Raw genomic sequence first — 19,997 nt, 5'->3', positions numbered from 1 at the left:
AAGACTGACAGAAATGGCGCAGCTACACCGTTCAAATTTCCGTTCAGTTTTTTGCTCAGTTGTTCCGAAATCATCCTGGAGAAAAAACGGCTAGTGATGACAGTTGCCTTGTGTGTTCTTAAACTGAACAAGAAGATAAAAGTCTGCACATTGTTCACGATGGTCCCGAGATAGGTTGTGGAAGAGAGGTACATTCGCCCACGTGAATCTTCTCCGAGAACTACGGCAGGAACCAGAAGACGGGCGCAATTGCTAACTTATAGACACAGAGACGTAGCTTAAACTGTTAGCGCTTGTAACTCTGGAAACTGAAAAAGAAGAGAGCGTCATAAGGGTCGCTATTAGCCCCCATGAGAGACTCACTGCAACGCTAAGGTTTTTAGCGATTATGAGGAACTAAAAGGACCTGGAATTCACAATTATAATTTCGAAACAAGCTTTGAGTGGACTTCACTTAGATTAAAAGTTTTCAGAGGCTGTCGTATGCAAATATCGAATATCTTTTGTCTATAGTACAACGAAATATTCGGTAACAGTATATTAAAATGTTTACGGTAACTTTAAAACATGGCCCAAAATTTAAAGACTTCTATACTGCCATCTGACTTTCCCTTCTGGTGAAACAAATCGATTGGTGAATTCACGTCACACTTCCGTGGTTGGTGGTGGCCAGTTACATGTGTTTAGAGGTTCCAGTGGTACATTTGTTTATCCTTATCGTGGACAGGTAATAGACTGGCAGCGGAGCTAGGTTTGAGTGATAAGACTGACGGGCGTCTGTATGCGTAGACTTGTTGGAAGTCTTCCATGTACACGAAGCTCCAGTCCATCAGTCTTTCAAAGTTCTCTCAGTTCACGCAAGACTGCCAAACTTCCGTCCAAACATAATGTTTTATTTGACAGATCCGGCATGATCATGTAAAACTGACAGAAAACGGTGCCTGTGGACCAGGCTTTAAAATGAGAATAAGTAAATGAACCGTATATAATTCAGGTAAGAACGACAATAACTGAGATTCACTGTCGTGAAGAAATAGTCAATGCATGGCAGAACCAGGGTAAACGTAGTGAAATGTATAACTGCGTGTGTGTGTGTGTGTGTGTGTGTGTGTGTGTGTGTGTGTGTGTGCGTGTGTGTATGCTTTTCTCTGTGTCAGTCATTGTGTAGGGCATTTTTGTGATTTCATTTTTGTTTGTGTGCCGAAAGCCTTGCTCTTCCTTGTGTGACAAATATGGTCAGGCAAAGGAAATGGGCAGGATAGCAAGCTAGCCAATGCCTGTCAGAAGTAGAAACGGTGCCAGAAACAGTGCACGAATCCCACAGTATGTTGGAAATGACAGATACTGATAGTAAATTACAAACTGTAACTATAAATGAACTAGGTGCTCCGTCTTTTACCACTGGCAGTACGACGGAAGGCACGATTAGTCGAAGTCTAAAAGGGCAGTTTGAACAAACCAAAACTGATAGTTTATCGAACATACTAATGAGATCACCCAGCGGAAACCCACATGGGATCTTAGTCCGCTGAACAATGCGCATATCGTCATCATAGCAACATGTGGGAGCGCGCAGCTCCATTTTGTAGCGAGGCAAGTAAAATAGCTGTGTTGTTTGCTTTTGTTCGAGGTGCTTTGCGGTGTTTGATAAATGTTTTATTTTAAAACGTCTCGCATGGTGTTATGGGATTCCTGCCCTACAGCAGGAAGACAAAAGGGTCGGATGAAATCTATGGTTCATTCCCAAAAGACATTCAGTTGCAGAAAGTTTGAATTACGAAGTGCCACCGAAAACATCGCTCCTGGTGATTACGTCCGTGATTTTCAAGCAGAATTTCTTAATCTACCACCTAGGAAAGAGCTCAAACTAGATGCTGTACTGAGTGTAAACGCCGGCCGGGTTGGCCGAGCGGTTCTGGGCGCTACAGTCTGGAACCGCTGTGATAAACCTTTTGCATTTCCTTTATGTTTTCGTCTTCTTTAAAGGCAAAGAGAGAAGATGAAGCGGTAGCCCATCATAGAGCCTATGCCTACCGTCATGTATTTCTTGACTTTCAGTTGTTAAAAAACAGAGGATTTTTTTCTGGTACCAGTAGGAGGAAGGAATGATTCGCGCTCAGCTAGTGAACGAGTGAGAAGCACGCCATTTTTAGCGAGTAATTGTAGACCGCCATTTTGGGGTCGCTATGAATTAATTGAGGAGTATGTATTTCATATGTGCACCGTTTAGAAAAATACAGTATTGTTTTATTAACAGAAAGGTCGTGTGAGTTATTATTTCAAATAGTACAATAATTATAAGAACTAAAGCCCACCTGTGTACTTTGGAAAATTACGAAGATCCGATAAGCTTAATGGGAACACGGTCAAGACTTCAAAGGTGAACACGGTGACCAAACGTAGCTTATAAAGAATGGTAAGCACAAACCTACAGCGGAAAAAGAAACTACTTCGCCCTGAAAGATAATATGAACTAATACGAACTTATTTCCAGGCATAGCTCAGCTTATTGTGCTTGTCATTCATGCCGAAAAATTAATCTCATTAATTCAATACATTTTAAAAAGCCACGCATTTCAACATTTTATTATCATCTATTCCATTATTTTATTATATTATACCGCGCGACCGCTACGGTCGCAGGTTCGAATCCTGCCTCAGGCATGGATGTGTGTGATGTCCTTAGGTTAGTTAGGCTTAAGTAGTTCTAAGTTCTAGGGGACTGATGACCTTAGAAGTCCCATAGTGCTCAGAGCCATTTGAACCATTTCGGTGTAAACATACCAGAATGTGTCTCCAGTGAAAGTGGTAACACGAATACAGATGATGCAGTTTATTCGAATAGGGCAGACGGGTTTTAGGCAAGGACGACAATGCATAAGTGCACTCAAGCACCTGACTACAGCGTCTCCTAAAAACAAAAAAAAAGTGAATTTCGTAAACGTATGGAAGATTCGAACAACAAACTGGCAGCTATGTGAGGTATAGCGAGAAGTGTCTGAAGCTAAAAGTGAAAGTTTGTGTTGCGCAAGTATCAAAAGAAGCGGGTGCAGGATAAGGTGACTGGAATACTATGCAAATTATTTTCAAGAACGCAGATAAACTGCTTGCTGAGTGGACAGAAACAAGCAAAGTGGCAAAGAGAGGACATTTGTAAAGCAGTTACTCTTCCTACTGTGTCTAGGAAGTCTTTATTTGTTTACACGGAATCAGTTTGGTTTCCCGCTTCCTTGACTATCAGTGCTGGAAAGATAGACATCACGCTTTTTCAGATGCTTTCCTGATGTGCTTACAGATCTTTTGCAGCTAATGAAAGCCCAGTCATCTATATTGTCAAAATCTGAACGTGTATATGTGCTCGCTTTCGACGAACTGAATGTAGACATTAGTATTACTTACGATTCTATTGAAAATCGTGTTGTAGGGCCGCACATTAACGTGTCGTTTGTTACGACACGCGGTTTGTTTTCAGGATGGAAGCAACCAGTCTACTATGATTTTGACACAGAGATAACAGCTGATCATTAAACATTGTCATCTGCTCCGTACAAGATGTTGGCTACAATGTTGTTGCAGTAGAGTGTGATATCGGCACAAAAAATCGATCTATGTGGAAAGGTCTTAATGCAACAGAGGCAAATTCCCGCTTCCCAAATGCGCAATATGAAAATAAAACATTCTGGGTGTTTTGAAATGTTACACATTTATTTAAATTAATGAGGAACACCCTTCTGGAAGATGGAATAAGACTTCCAAGTGGGAAAATTGTTAACCAATCTATTGCAGAAAGGCTGCTCGCATTAGATAGGAGTGAAATGAAATTGTGTCCTAAACTATCACAAATTCACCTCAGTGTCAAGGGCAGAGCACGTCAAAGGGTTTATTTAGCTATGCAACTTTTTTTGAGTACGACGACTAAAGCCATTTGAAACCTGATGCCCGAAGAAGAGGAAGCAGAGGTTCAGAGGTTTTCAGGTTGCAGACGACGAATTTGACATCCTGCATGTCCGAAGATCCAACGATAAGAATACGTTATCCTGTGGTTACGGGATGCACAAGGATGTTCACGAAAGAACAGTTGAGCCAAGATGGGAAGATGGGCAGGAGAATTTTTTCTCGCAGATAAGAGGACTTTATCATTTTTACTCGAATCGTTCCTCAACAGAAGTGGAACGTTGGTTACAGCTGCTATTCCTGGGGCACAGTGCTCATGATATTCTTCTATGAAATATGGTAGAGGCAGAAGACAGTGCTGGACTCTTGACGTCACAATCGCTCAGAGGAATTTTGCACACATGAGCGAAACACCGGAAATGGCAGATGGTGAAACAGAACTGCAAGATTTCCTCTTCAACCTGCACCAGAAGAACAGCTGTCAGCGAGGGACCTGACTGCTCTGAAGAAGGATTCCGATACCTAGCTGGCTACATCGCATAATCGTGCAAAAAACTATAACGACACACTGGGCACACCGTCTAGTGCTATTTTAACTCATTCTCCAATAGATGTAGAACATTTTTGGTGGGCTGACGACCTATCTCGCGTTAGGCTCAGAGTTCTGACAGGTGACTGGATACATAAATCCTCATAGCTTTTTAATGAATTTAACGGTTTGCAAAGAATTTCGAAGGAAAGATATATAGTAAAAATTATCTGCGCTGCTATCCGAACTACATCATCATACTGTATGTTAGAACAATGTATTCGCGTGCGCTTCCTTAATATGAGGCTTAAAATGCAAAAGGAGGCTGCAGCAGATGAGTGAAATTGTGACAGTGGCGCCCTTCATCTACTACTAGCGTCTAAACATGTAAATCAACTGTTTTAAATAATTGTATGAGCACTTATTACAGTTATGAGTAGTTTTTTGTGCTTAAGATCCTTTCGCTCCGCCAACCGCTGCTTCGACCTACTCTTATAGTGACGTCACTGCGCCAGCCAACTGCATTCCGTTTCACTTCGGGCCCAACCTCCTCCTAGCAGTCGGCTCTGAGACAGGGCCAGGGACGCTGCGGTTGCTTAATACGCGCAGCAGACCTCAAGTAGCAAGTGTTCGCGCGTAGTGGCAGGTGATCGGTGCAGCCGGTAGCTCGCCATGGAGGCCGAAGCGTCGCAGACCAGTGTGAGGGAAGTGGCGGGCGATCGCGTGTCCACACTTCCAGGTGAGACTTAACACCGAAGTAAACTATAATTTTTTTCTTCAGAATACGGGGCCACAGTCATCGTACATTTCTTTAAAGTCAGCAGTGCCATTAGACTATTGTCTATTTGCAATGTTACCTTTACACTTACACGATCATGATTTCGGATTCAAAGTACAATTATCAAGTGTTTTAAGCGTTATACAGTGCCTAAGATGGCATACTCTCGTATTTAAAATACTGTATTAGACACATTGTCTAAGAGTCGATATTTCTGGTAAAGCCTACTGCTTTGTTTTATCACTGAGATACTCAGTGTGTCTAATAGTGTATTTTAAATACGAAAGTATGCCATCTTAGTCACTGTGTAACACTTTGAAACATCCCCATTGAAAAAATTATTAATGACCGTGCTGATAAAACCTCTTACTTTATTTGATTTTCAAACAGCCGAGAAAAACTGAACGTACTCAGACATTTCTCTCTTTACTTATTCTGAACAACAGTAAACTGACACACAATATTTTCAGCGCCACGCAATCTGACTTTCAATAATCCCCACAAAAGAATGGCCCTGACTAACAATAACGTATACCTTTCATGAATCACTTACCTCACAAAAATCTTCGTTACTCGAACTATTGCAGTACAGCGAGCGCCAATACTTCCAGCTAAATAAAAGATTCTAACTACTGAATGCACTAGCTACTGATAGGCATAGTTAGCAAATGAAAGATTTTGATAGAGAACAAACAATGTATTTACCTTAATAGTGTTCAAAAGTAATAATATATATATATATATATATATATATATATATATATATATATATATATATATATATATATATATATATATACAGGGTGAGTCACCTAACGTTACCGCTGGATATGTTTCGTAAACCACATCAAATGCTGACGAACCGATTCCACAGACCGAATGTGAGGAGAGGGGCTAGTGTAATTGTTTAATACAAACCATACAAAAATGCACGGAAGTATGTTTTTCAACACAAACCTAAGTTTTTTTTTAAATGGAACCACGTTAGTTTTGTTAGCACATCTGAACATATAAGCAAATACGTGATCAGTGCCGTTTGTTGCATTGTAAAATGTTAATTACATCCGGAGATATTGTAACCTAAAGTTGACGCTTGAGTACCACTCCTCCGCTGTTCGATCGTGTGTATCGGAGAGCACCGAATTACGTAGGGATCCAAAGGGAACGGTGATGGACCTTAGGTACAGGACTGTTCTCGACATAAATCACCAAGTAAGGCTAGGTATAAATACACTAGGCATAATTTGGTTATCGTAGTACATTATCAAACAAAGCGAAGTAGGCGTTAGGCACCCTAGTGGGTTCGTGGTTTTTGGCCTCCAACAAGTCGAGAGCGCGACCCTTCTCTGCCTTGTATACAATACGCATACAACTCTCGATATTTCCCACAGTGTGGCCGGTTTCTGCCAAATGCACTCCCAATGCAGTTTTGTTATGTGCCTGCAAATGCTCCCTGAATCTAATTTTAAAAGAACGGCCAGTTTTACCGATGTAAAATTTGTCACAACTACTACAAACTATCTTGTAAACCCCAGAACCGTCAAATTTATCAGAATATTTACTCATACTGTGTTTTACACAGAGTTTCAGAGTGTTGTTAACTTGAAAACCACATCTAACCTTAGATTTATTCAAACACTTTTCTATTTGTTGGGACATTTTTCCGTAAAATATCATTGGAATAGTTTTCAGGTTTTCATTATTCTTTCTTTTTTCTAGATGATTGTGGGTCTGCCTACTATTTAGTTTCTGTTTTTTTATCCTATTGTATGGGCGCATAACACCTTTACTGAGAAACCGTTGGGTACTGCAATTTGCCTTAATATGCTAAGTTCTTGGCGTAATTCAGTGTCGGCCAATGGTAATCTAAAAAGTCGGTGGATCATAGAGGTGAAAAAGGCAGTTTTACATTGTGGCGGATGGCATGAACTGGCTACGATGATAGTATCTGTACATGTAGGCTTTCTGAAAATCGAAAATTTATGTCTGTTATCAACCTTTTTAATGGTAAGGTCTAAATAGTTAATGGAGCCCGCTTCTTCTATTTCTGGAGTAAACGTTATTTTTTGGAGCATGCTGCCTACGGCTTGAGCAAATGTGTTAGCCTCATTCTCGTCCCCCTCTAACAGTAACAAGATGTCATCGACATAACGTTTATAATATATAGTCTTGTCTTTCAGTCGTGGAAACATAGCAAAGAACTTACATTCTAAGTAGTTCATGAAAATGTCTGTTAACGTACCAGCCAAACTGTTACCCATCCCATGTCCATCTTTTTTGTTGATATATTTTGCCATTGAATGTAAAATAGTTATAAGTTAATGCAAATTCTAAAAGTTCTATTAATTCTGTGTATTCTGCAATACTAATCTTTTTATAGTAGATTACGTTTAATAATCTGAATCGTTTTCTTTATCGGGACACTACTGTAGAGGTTTATTACATCTAGGGAAGTTAGTGTCACATTATCTGGAATATGTAGACTGTATCTTCAATCGCATTAGCAAGGTCAGAACTGTTTTTCACCCCAAAATTGGTAGAGAGAGTGTACACTGCTTTAAGTTTGTCGTCAAGAAACTTATTTAGTTTACAACATGGCGATGACAAGTTGTTAACAATTGGACGGACTGGGTTTCCTTTCTTATGTATCTTAACCTGCGATCTTAGTTGGGGAGCTTAGAATTCATCATTTTTAGCGATTTCTTTTCGTAATCATTAAGCAGAAATTGGGAGCTGTCTATTTTTTCCGTAAATCTATTTGGAACTTCCGTGTTGGGTCTTTGTGAACTCCTATTATCTCATTTTCAGAGAAGAATTCCTCTGTTTTCTTAATATAGTCCTTTTCATAATAAGGACCACTGTATTACCCTTGTCTGCGCGAATGACCATTGCCTTCTCTTTTTCTAACTTTGTATTAAGATCTCTTAAGATACGACTGTCATGATTGACGGTATTAGAAGAGTTACACTGACTGGATAGAGCTTTATTAACTTTAACGTCTGTGTACGCAACTTCTAGTTTCATCATCTTAGCTGCTTCACACGCCATTTTAGTTTCGGCTATGACTCTTGTAATGGTTCGATTATTAGGATTAGGAGTGATACTATGTTGTAAGCATTTATTCAGCAGAGTATTTTCATCCGTATTCAATTCGATATTTGTCAAGTTAGCTACTCTATCATAAAAGCGATGTTGTCCAACGCCATCCTTACTTTTTACAACATTAGTCTTCTGACGCTTTAGCAATACGCCTAACTTTTCGTTATGCCTCTTTTCTATTCTTTCAACATTAATCCTTACGCTATTAGAAATTTCTTGCCAAACGAACTGAAACTGAGTACTAGCCAGTTCGTTACTTAATTGAAAATGTAAGTCGAAAGCTCCTTTACTTAGCAAGTCTTTATGTTTATATGATTCACGTAATCGGGCCCTAATCCAGTTCCTCTCACTTTTGGCTTTATCAAGGCGAGGGCTGACCGTTGTTAATGTTCACTTTCGCGAACGGTCTACCCGACGGGAGGCCCTCGTCACACTTTCGCATAATTCGGTGTGACACGTGCTGCAAGACACTGCTTATTGAATCTAATATTCATTACCTCAGTACTGATTTTCTGCTTCAGTTTACAGAGCCTTTTGACTCTGTCGTAAGCCAGGCATGGCACTAGTTTAACCAACTGCGACCTAGTGGCGTATACAAACAGTGATCCAATACTGTCAAATGGTTTTTATTCTAGTCTTAGATCACAATGTCAATTCTTTAGACGATGACCGGTTTCAGACCGTAATGACCATCCTCAGATCTACAATATACAAATATATACACCTAGTGAGCAGTGTCTCTTTCAACATAATACAGCAATACGTATCACAATATACTATCATACAACCAGGGAATATACAGACAAAATACGGTACAACGTAACTTTTTTACACCATGTCCTAAAGTGATAAGGTCATAATGGCATCGTTAAAACATATAAATATAATCAGCACAGCATCGTTACATGGATCTAAAACAAGGTGTAGAATAGGCCACATCGTCCACACAGTCATTATTGCAACTGGCTACTGAAGTACAGAAGCTACCAGAAATCTGTTCGCCTACATCCTCCCTAGATGTCGCTACTGTGGGCTTAGATGTAGCCATCATTTACGCAAAAACATAATCTGATAAAAACACATTAGGTAAAATACATGTAGCAGACTTTTAAAATTGATAACTATCATAGAAACCAATTGTGATACATTAAAAGACGAACACAGTTACCCATATAAAGTTATTAAAGGGAAATATATGAAGAGAAGATTAGTTCTGCAGAATCAACTGTCATTATAGATCCCTGCCTTACAGCTCGCTGTTGCAAAAGGACGTTACACCATGCCACAGACACAAATTCGAATATAGCGAAAAGTGAAAAAAAGTAAAGGTTTGAACACTGCTCCATCACCGTGATTAATATTATTTTATGATCTCATTTTGTTCGTTTTTTCGTTTCATTTGTTCAGAGCGGACGTTCAATGACACCCGTTCATGTTCATTGCTGATCTACTTACTCGTTCTTTTTTTTTTTTTTTTTTTTTGTCCGAACATGCGAACATGGTGAGTTTGGGTTGTTTGGGGGAGGAGACCAGACAGCGAGGTCATCGGTCTCATCGGATTAGGGAAGGATGGGGAAGGAAGTCGGCCGTGCCCTTTCAAAGGAACCATCCCGACATAAGCCTGGAGCGATTTAGGGAAATCACGGAAAACCTAAATCAGGATGGCCGGACGCGGGATTCAACCGCGCGAACATGCTGAGTTCCCCTGCCGTTCAGTACACTTTCTCCCCGTTTTCGTGCTTGATCTGCGTTCAGTTTTTGACGAGCTGCCCACAGGACCCTCTTACCACTGAATCTGACAGGGGTGCGAAGGGGAGTTTCCCCTGCTAGCAAACAGATAAGTTCAGTGAGCTTTGATCGTCCCTCCATTTCCAATTTTGGAGCAGATGTATCAGTAAGTTAGTACCTTTTTGGCTCTCGTCATTAATTAACGTCTACGGCCATTAAGTTGTGAACAGATACAGTCTTCCGCCAATCTCGTGTGGTAAGAATGATACATGCTGTCTACATTATCTTACAAGGGTTCGAAAAAAAATACGAAAACACAGCGATAAATGTATACTTGAACATTCTGGCGTTAGGAACTTGCTTATTCTGGATAAGAAATAGTAGTAAATAATAATAGTGATGCTGTAACTGTTGGTCGGTAATATTTGCTGACAAAATGCAACCTAACGGATGCTGTAACTGTTGGTCGGTAATATTTACTGACAAAATGCAACCTAACGCTAGATTGCGTACTTACGGCTATCCTATGTGGCCGTTTTTTAGAACGACTTAAAAAGAGAGAGAAATTATTAATTGATCACCGATGCGTCGGTTCTCGATTGTGTTCAGGAGACGTATGGATTGTTTACGCGAAGGGTTTTTTTAATTGACTTTCTTACCCGTATTGCCTTCAAGCAATCAGAATCTTCGATGAAAATACCTAAGGGACCTATTTGAATACAAAAATGGAAATGAAAGCAAATTAGTAGAATTTCGTAAAAGAGATTAACAGATCGGAAGTTGAACAAAGTAGTGGTCTCCCAAATACAATCGAGACACCGCGATAAAGAGCGAACCTGTAACAAAGTTCATATACAATTTGAACATCATTTTTGGTCAGTGAAAGAAAAGAATAAGAAGAAAATTACTGCATCATAAAATATTAATATATTTTGAACAAATTGGCTTTAAACTTCTAGACATTGACAAATACACAATAAATGCATGACTTACATCTGATATTTCCTTTGTAATGGCGCAGTCCAATAATCGCCGCTTTGTCAGTCCGTTCCTTCTTAAAATTAAATGTCCTCGCGTGTGCGTAAGTACATTGTACCCACACCCGAGTTACCGAAATGTTTGTTCGTCGTTTCACACAGTTTTTACACAAAATAAAAATACAACTTGTAGCAATGCTATGTAGTACGTCTTAACATGTCGGCGACCAAAAGTACTAGGGATAATGAAGTCTCTAGAATATTTCTTAACAAAAGATAGATTGTTCTTTCTTCTGTTTCGCAGCTTCTTGCTATCAAGCGCTGCGGCAATGATTTTAAATATCTGCGCCCAGCGGGCCATAGTGTTTATTTATAGTATTTAAACGGTGGACGCGTGTCTTGGTACAGGCCCACACAAAAAAAAAATATTTCGACTCTTTACTCTCGCGCTGTGATGCTTAGCATTTTTACGAACTACAGCTCGTTGCCTGTCCTTTTCTCTTATGGCAAATATCTCACATGCAAAGTAGCTGAAATCCAATAATATTACAATATAAATGCACATGCTAGCAGAGGCTACAGGCTGCGCTGCTGTATTTTACCACAAACGGCACCTGTACAACGTCCCAATGCTTCGCCAAGTGTCAGACGTGGTCACTACAATGTCCCGTGTAGTTGTCAGTGCATTATGTGGAAACTAAGTGAATTCAAACGCAGGCAAATTGTTGGTGCTCGTATGGTGGCTGTTTCCGTAGCCAAGGTAGCTGAAATGTTTGGTGTTTCAAGAGGTACCGTATAGAAGAAAACACTCCATACAGAGAACGCGGAAAAAACATAATCCGCTAAGTTACAACGGCGACCACGGCGTGTGTTGACTGATCACAGACCGTCGTTGAAGAGGCGTGTGACGAACATTAGTCGGTCGAAAACAGCAGAAAGTCACTGCAGAATTGTGTATCGCCTTCGCGAACCCTGGCAACGACAAAACACGAGAGTAGCTCCATAAACAAACACTTGCAGGACGAGCTGGAATAATTCCAAAACCATTGCCAGTGATGCAATGCTCGTAACAGGGAGACGTGTGTCATAATCATAACATGTGGACTACGGAGCACAGGAAAAAATCATGTTGTCGGATGAGTCTCGTTGCACACTCTTTCCCGCTTTTGTTCGTGTTTACGTCCCAGGAGTGATGTGGGCGACATACCGCGGTGTTCTCATGTACCACATGGACACTCTGCAATGTCGCATTACTGCCGAGGATTGGAAATTGGATTTTTTTTTTGGTAAGGACTATAGGACCAACTGCTGAGGTCATCGGTCCCTAAGCTTACGCACTACTTAATCTAACTTAAACTAACTTATGCCAAGACAACACACACACACACACCCATGCCCGAGGGAGGACTTGAACCTCCGACGGGGGCAGCCGCACGAATCGCGACATGACGCCTCAGACCGCACTACTACCCCACGCGGCACTGCCGACGATTATGTTACCCTTTTAGCTGATTAGGTCCATCCCATTGTGCAATGTTTGCAGTTAATAAAAGCAAGTCTTCTGGTCCAGACTGTATACCAGTTACGTTCCTTTCGGAGTATGACAGTGCATTAGTTCCATACTTGACAATCACATACAACCGTTCATGCGACGAAAGATCCGTACCCAAAGACTGGAAAGTTGCACAGGTCACACCGATATTCAAGAAAGGTAGTACGAGTAATCCACTAAATTTCAGGCCCATATCGTTAACGTCGATATACAGTAGGATTTTAGAACATATATTGTGTTCGAACATTATGAATTACCTCGAAGGAAACGGTCTATTGACACACAGTCAACATGGGTTTAGAAAACATCGTTCCTGTGAAACACAACTAGCTCTTTGTTCACATGAAGTGCTGAGTGCTATTGACAAGGGATTTCAGATCGATTCCGTATTCCTGGATTTCCGGAAGGTTTTTGACACTGTACCACACAAGCGGCTCGTAGTGAAATTGCTTGCTTGTGGAATATCGTCTCATTTATGTGACTGAATTTGCGATTTCCTGTCAGAGAGGTCACAGTTCGTAGCAACTGACGGAAAGTCATCGAGTAAAACAGAAGTGATTTCAGGCGTTCCCCAAGTTTCCTGTTCCTTATCTATATAAACGATTTGGGAGACAATCTGAGCAGCCGTCTTCGGTTGTTTGCAGATGGCGCTGTCGTTTATCGACTAATAAAGTCATCAGAAGATCAAAACAAACTGCAAAACGATTTAGAAAAAATATCTGAATGGTGCTAAAAGTGGCAGTTGACCCTAAATAACGAAAAGTGTGAGGTCATCCACATGAGTGCTAAAAGGAACTCGTTACACTTCGGTTACACGATAAATCCGTCTAATCTAAAGGCCATAAATTCAACTAAATACCTAGGTATTACAATTACGAACAACTTAAATTAGAAAGGACACATAGGAAATGTTGTGGGGAAGGCTAACCAAAGGCTGTGTTTTATTGGCAGGACACTTAGAAAATGTAACTGACCTACTAAGGAGACAGCCTATACTACGCTTGTCCGTCCTCTTTTAGAATACTGCTGCGCGGTGTGGGATCCTTGCCCGACAGGACTGACGGAGTACATCGAAAAAGTTCAAAGAAGGGCAGCACGTTTTGTATTATCGCGAAATATGGGAGAGAGTGTCATAGAAATGATACAGGATTTGGGCTGGAAATCATTAAAAAAAGGCGTTTTTCCTTGCGACGGAATCTTGTCACGAAATTCCAATCACCAACTTTCTCCTCCGAATGCGAAAATATTTTGTTGACACCGATCTACATAGGACGGAACGATCACCACGATAAAGTAAGGGAAATCAGAGCTCATACGGAAAGATACAGGTGTTCACTCTTTCCGCGCGCTGTACAAGATTGGAATAATAAAGAATTGTGAAGATGGTTCAATGAACCCTCTGCCAGGCACTTAAATGTGATTTGCAGAGTATCCATGCAGATGTAGATGCGACAGACACGTCTTGTCTTTTATAGTTGTTGCCGGCCGCAGCGCCGTATTCTGCCTGCTTACATATCTCTGTATTTGAATACCCATGCCTGTACCAGCTACTTTGGCGCTTCAGTGTAACATTCCTCCACCTGGTCCCCTACCCCGCATCCCTTAGTATGGGACTATTTTGTCTTTGATGATCACCTTAGAAGCGCTTTTTAAATAGAATAAAAACTACAGCACCTTAGTGGCACATTTCTTGTTCTTACAAGCAATAAATCCAGCTTCAGAAATATACAGTAGTAATATCCGTAAATTCAATCTTAACTCTCATGAACACAACCGACCGCTATTGAAGGTGTTTTAAATCCGTTTTCGTAGCTACTGAAAACAATTGGTAGGCTATGTATTGTACGATACTGCGTTCCGTCCTATTCATTCAAAACATCGACAGTTGTAGCATGTTTGTATGATTCCAGCTTCTATCTAGAAATGTCGTTTTCGTGTACATTTTCTAGATTTTCCTGAGGTCGGCACTGATATTTTTATAGTAATTTCATGTTGGTGTGCGGCACTACAGATTTCTTGACTAAAATCACTACTGCAGAAATTTTTTGTCGTTTCTTTGCCAAGTAATGTGATGTGTAATTGCGATAAAAATATCAGTGCCCAACTCAGGAAAACCTTGCAGAACTATACTCCAGGAAGAAAGGATATTGCGGAGACGTGGCCTAGCCACAGACTGGGGGATGTTTCCAGAACGAGATTTTCAATCTGCAGCGGAGTGGAAGGCAGGAGAAGAGATACTGGTGGAATTGAAGCTGTCAGGACGGGTTGTGAGTCGTGCTTGGGTAGTTCAGATGGAAGAGCGCTACCCCCGAAAGGCAAAGGTCCCGCGTTCGAATCTCGGTCCCGTACACGGTTTTAATCTGCCAGTAAGTAGCAGCGCACACTCCTCTGCAGAGTGAAAATCCCATTCTGGAAATATCTTCCAGGAAGTGGCTGAGCCATATCTCCGCAATATCCTTTCTCCCAGAATTGCTAGTTCTGTAAGGTTCGCAGAAGAGCTTCTGTGAAGTTTGAAAGGTAGGAGACCAGGTACTGGCAGAATTGCAGCTGCGAGAACGGGTCGTGAATCGTGCTTGGGTAGCTCAGCTGCCTGCGAAACGCAAAGGTCCTGAGCTCGAGTCTCGGTCCGGCACACAGTTTTAACCTGTCAGGAAATTTCATATCAGCGCACTCTCCGCTGCAGAGTGGAAATCTCATTCAGGGTTTCACATGTTCGATGTAAAGCGGGAACGTGTGAGTATTGCCGCTCGCAGGTCAGCCGTGCAGTGAGGCGACTTTACTGTCACACCCACGCTCTTCGCTCAGGATGTAGGCTTTGGTGACGGTACGGTAACGAGAACTGGTAAGTACACTTGTCGAAAGTGCATTTATTCTGACAATGAGTAAGTGAACAAGTGATAAAAAGGAAATCAGATCGCGATGTCCATCAACCGGCGATAGCGAGAACTGTATTTGCAGAACAGCTCCATTCGAAGACTGGTCACGGAGGGTGTACTCTCCTTGGTGACGACCGCGTCGTCCGATCGCGTGAGCGCGGGAGACCAGTGGACGCGTCTCCAGAACGAAACGAACCTTTTTCTCGCGACCACGGGGCGTCGTGTATTTCGCAGACGCGACGAAGCGAAAGCGGAAACGAACGGGAAGCGTCAAACAAACTTCAGCACGCGTTTGTGGGAGCTAGCGTTAACCTCGACCCACGTGATCCGTGGACTGAAATTATAGACTCTCAAAGCACGCGTCTGTACGGCGGCTCATTTCGCACTGGCAGTTGACTATTCTGCTGACATGCGTCCGTGCGCGCCGCACGTCGCCACAATTTTGCCTGTCGGCAGATATGCACGCCGACGGATACACTATGTGATCAAAATTATCCGGATACCTGGCTGAAAATGACTTAAAAGTTCGTGGCGCCCTCCATCGGTAGTGCTGGAATTCAACATCGTGTTGGCCCACCCTTAGCCTTCATGACAGCTTCCACTCTCGCAGGCACACGTTCGGTCAGGTGCTGGGAGGTTTCTTGGGGAATGGCAGCCCATTCTTTACGGAGTGCTGCACTTAGGAGAGGTATCGATGTCAGTCGGTGAGGCCTGGCAAGAAGTCGGCGTTCCAAAACATCCCAAAGGTGTTCTATAGCATCAGGTCAGGACTCTGTGTAGGCCAGTTCATTACAGGGGTTATTGTCATTTAACTACTTCACCAAAGGCCGTGCATTATGAACAGGTGCTCGGTCGTGTTGAAAAATGCAATCGCCATCCCCGAATTGCTCTTCAACAGTGGGAAGCAAGAAGGTGCTTAAAACATCAAAGTAGGCCTGTGCTGTGATAGTGCCACTCAAAACAACAGGGAGTGCAAGCCCCCTCCAGGGAAAACACGACCACACCATAACACCACCACCTATGAATTTTAATGTTGGCACCACACACGCTGGCAGGTGACTTTCACCGGGCATTCGCCATACCCACACCCTGCCATCGGATCCCCACATTATGTACCGTGATTCATCACTCTGCATAACGACTTCCCACTGTTCAATCGTCCATTGTTTCGCTCCTTACACCAAGCGAGGCATCGTTTGGCATTTACCGGCGTGATGTGTGGCTTATGAGCAGCCGCTCGACCAGGAAATCGAAGTCTTCTCACCTCCTGCCTAACTGTCATAGTACTTGCAGTGGATCCTGATCCATTTTGGAAGTCCTGTGTGATGGTTTGTATAGATGTCTGCTATTACACATTACGACCCTTTTCAACTGTCGGCGGTCTCTGTCAGTCAACAGGCGAGTTCAGCCTGTACGCTTTTGTTCGTGTCCCTTCACGTTTCCGCTTCGCTATCACATGGGAAACAGTGGACCTAAGGATGTTCAGAAGTGTGGAAATCTGACCGTACAAACGTATGACACAAGTGACACCCAATCACCTGACCACGTTCGAAGTTTGTGGGTTCCGCGGAGCGCCCCATTCTGCTCTCTCAAGATGTCTAACAACAACTGAGTTAGCTGATATGGAGTACCTGGCAGTAGGTGGCAGTAAAATGCACCTAATATGAAAAACGTATGTTTTTGGGGGTGTCCGGATACTTTTGATCACGTAGTGTTTCTGACGCGGCTAACTTGGCCGGCCGTGAGCGGATCTGGCCAGTTCACGTATTTTTGCACCACAGTTGCAGCAGATACTTTGGGAATTCATGGTGTTAGGCATAGTGGTGGCCATTCTGTTAGAGACATTTCATTACGTTTGAGTTCAGAATATGTTCCAAGGTTCTACAACAAACACTCGTCAAGGATATTAGATGGCAATTTTGTGAATAATTTCTACAACCCTCCCTGTAGACGGATGTGACCTGTGCAGTGCCGGCTGCTGTATAAGACCATAAGAGCACTTGAACACCCTAATTTTTGACACCTTGCGGATATATTGATTATTTTTCTCTGAATACTGTTAAACTAAATGTAGATGTGGTAATCTGAAACAAATGTCCTGGGCTGTGCTACACATTGCTCCTCTAGATTCGGTGAAACTTGGCATCAGGGTCGCGAGCACACCTTAACTTGTGCACTTTTTAATGAGCTTCTGCACATGCGCAAGTGCATGACTACTGACTGATTTAGACGAGTCAACTCGTGCGATTAAAAAATATAGAACTGAAGCATACAAGAGCGTAGAAGAACAAGCGCAAGGAATGCGGCAGTGATCAGATCGCTGCTTTCCTACAGTGGAAAAGGGCTGTACTGTGAGAGTTCCAGTTCCCGACTTCGATAGAGGAAAAGGAGATGCTAGGTCGATCTTGGGTGTCGTCCTTCAGACAACGGCCGATGGCTTCTACTGAATCGGGACAAGAGATGGTGTGCTGAGCCAACTATAAGCACGATGATAAATTGTTTGTTATTAAATAAATATGGAAGGGACTAAACGATATGCTGTTGCAGCTACAACTACAACATTTTGTTTCAGGTCCCTGTTCAGTACTTGCTCTCTAAGAATAATCTCAGAGGAGGAAGTTCCAGCAGAGAAAACTGTTGCCCTGAGGACAGTTGAGGAGTCTCAGTCCATGGGAAGTGGCCAGGGCTTCTTGAAATGGGACTGCCGGCAAAAATGTCAGACTCTGAGTTGCTTTTGCAAAAAAAAAACAAAAAGTGTTGTGCAGTTCAAAGTGCCATGGTGCACGCCCTTGCTGCAATAAATGAATTTTACGTACTGACTATGTTTTCGAACTACAGGTGATAAATGCAACTTTCGAAATACGACTGTTTTGTTATTACGCCCATGGTTAACATCCCTTACCTCTTGGCAGTGAAGGTCTACATTCACTAATGGTAGTGCACTATCCCTAGTCAATGTGTGTTGTTTGATAGAAGTGGAATCAGTAATACACTTCCACTAAATGGGCCAGTGAAAATGCAATATCACCAACTTTGGTCCCACTAACAACCTTTACATACGACCAGAATTTCTCTGATTTTGTGAAAGGTCATTTGACAATATTCTGCTACGGTAGTCATTGATGGCTTTACGCTTTGCGCTCTTGATAGACTAACGAGTTTCATTCAGCATCTCTGTCTGTAGCCTTATGCTTTGTTGTACACCTCTTATGTAGTATTCTGTTGCCGTAGAAGTTTTTTTATTGTGACTATATACTATGGTGCCTTCTCCCATTATGAACTGTTCTTCTCGGTACTTATCTATCCAGAACATGGTCATATGATATGTGGCACCCGATGACGGAGCAATAGTTTCGAAACTAGTTGTGCTAATATGAGGGTTGGAGCTAATAGTGGCAACTATTTATTTACAGATCGTACTAGTAACAGCTTGCACTGTACATGCTTGAGCATTGTCCTGCAAAATAATGGTCAGGTCCCGCAGAAAGTGTCATCACTTCTGTCCCTAAGCTAGTTGTAGGTTGTGTTCCAAAACTGAACAGCATAGAGACAGTGGTACTAAGCAACTTGCTGCAAGGATATCGTCCTTTTATTTCTTCGTTACCTGTTCAGTGCTTTTAGACATCCTAGTGCGGACTATTGCAACATGATTTTCTAGTTGTCTTTATATCTTTTCACGGTGTTTGGTGTGTGTCTGTGTGTGTCTGTGTGTGCCTGTGTGTGCCTGTGTGTGCCTGTGTGTGCCTGTGTGTGCCTGTGTGTGCCTGTGTGTGTCTGTGTGTGTCTGTGTGTGCCTGTGTGTGCCTGTGTGTGCCTGTGTGTGCCTGTGTGTGTCTGTGTGTGCCTGTGTGTGTCTGTGTGTGTCTGTGTGTGTGTGTCTGTGTGTGTGTGTGTGTCTGTGTGTGTGTGTGTGTCTGTGTGTGTGTGTGTGTCTGTGTGTGTGTGTGTCTGTGTGTCTGTGTGTCTGTGTGTCTGTGTGTGTGTCTGTGTGTCTGTGTGTGTGTCTGTGTGTCTGTGTGTGTGTCTGTGTGTCTGTGTGTCTGTGTGTGTGTCTGTGTGTGTGTGTGTGTCTGTGTGTGTGTGTGTGTCTGTGTGTGTGTGTGTCTGTGTGTGTGTGTGTCTGTGTGTGTGTGTGTCTGTGTGTGTGTGTGTCTGTGTGTCTGTGTGTCTGTGTGTCTGTGTGTCTGTGTGTCTGTGTGTCTGTGTGTCTGTGTGTCTGTGTGTCTGTGTGTCTGTGTGTCTGTGTGTCTGTGTGTGCGATTGCACCTTATTTTACATACAGATGACTTGTTTCAGTATCTGCTTGTTCTTAATGGTTTTCCTTCCATTTCCAGAAGATAAAAAGAAGCCGCCGCCTGATGTGCTCGAACTGATGAAGCGAATACAGGTAAAGCACTACTTATTTCCATTTTCCTCATACATCGCTGCTTCTACAATTTTTTAGTTAGAGTCTTAGCTATAGCAACAACGTTATTTATCCCGTGAAGAGCTCTTGTAACCTTACATTATCAGTATCTTTATAGACCATCAAATCGCGTGTGACAGTCTAAACATTTGCTTCTCA

General features: G+C 42.2%; 1 protein-coding gene across 1 annotated transcript in view; it reads left to right on the top strand.

The window, feature by feature from the left end:
- Positions 1 to 5,003: 5,003 nt before the first annotated feature.
- Positions 5,004 to 19,997, top strand: part of LOC124776360 (sterol O-acyltransferase 2-like) — a 278,540-nt gene continuing 263,546 nt past the window's right edge. Inside the window, exons 1-2 of the mRNA XM_047251312.1 lie at positions 5,004 to 5,162; positions 19,768 to 19,820. Coding sequence (XP_047107268.1) covers positions 5,096 to 5,162; positions 19,768 to 19,820 — 120 coding nt within the window. The 5' untranslated portion in view covers positions 5,004 to 5,095. The remainder of the gene's footprint in view (positions 5,163 to 19,767; positions 19,821 to 19,997) is intronic.

The sequence above is a fragment of the Schistocerca piceifrons genome, chromosome 2, assembly GCF_021461385.2.
Source record: "Schistocerca piceifrons isolate TAMUIC-IGC-003096 chromosome 2, iqSchPice1.1, whole genome shotgun sequence".
Classification (NCBI taxonomy): Eukaryota; Metazoa; Arthropoda; class Insecta; order Orthoptera; family Acrididae; genus Schistocerca; species Schistocerca piceifrons.
This window is presented reverse-complemented; position numbering and strand designations above follow the sequence as displayed.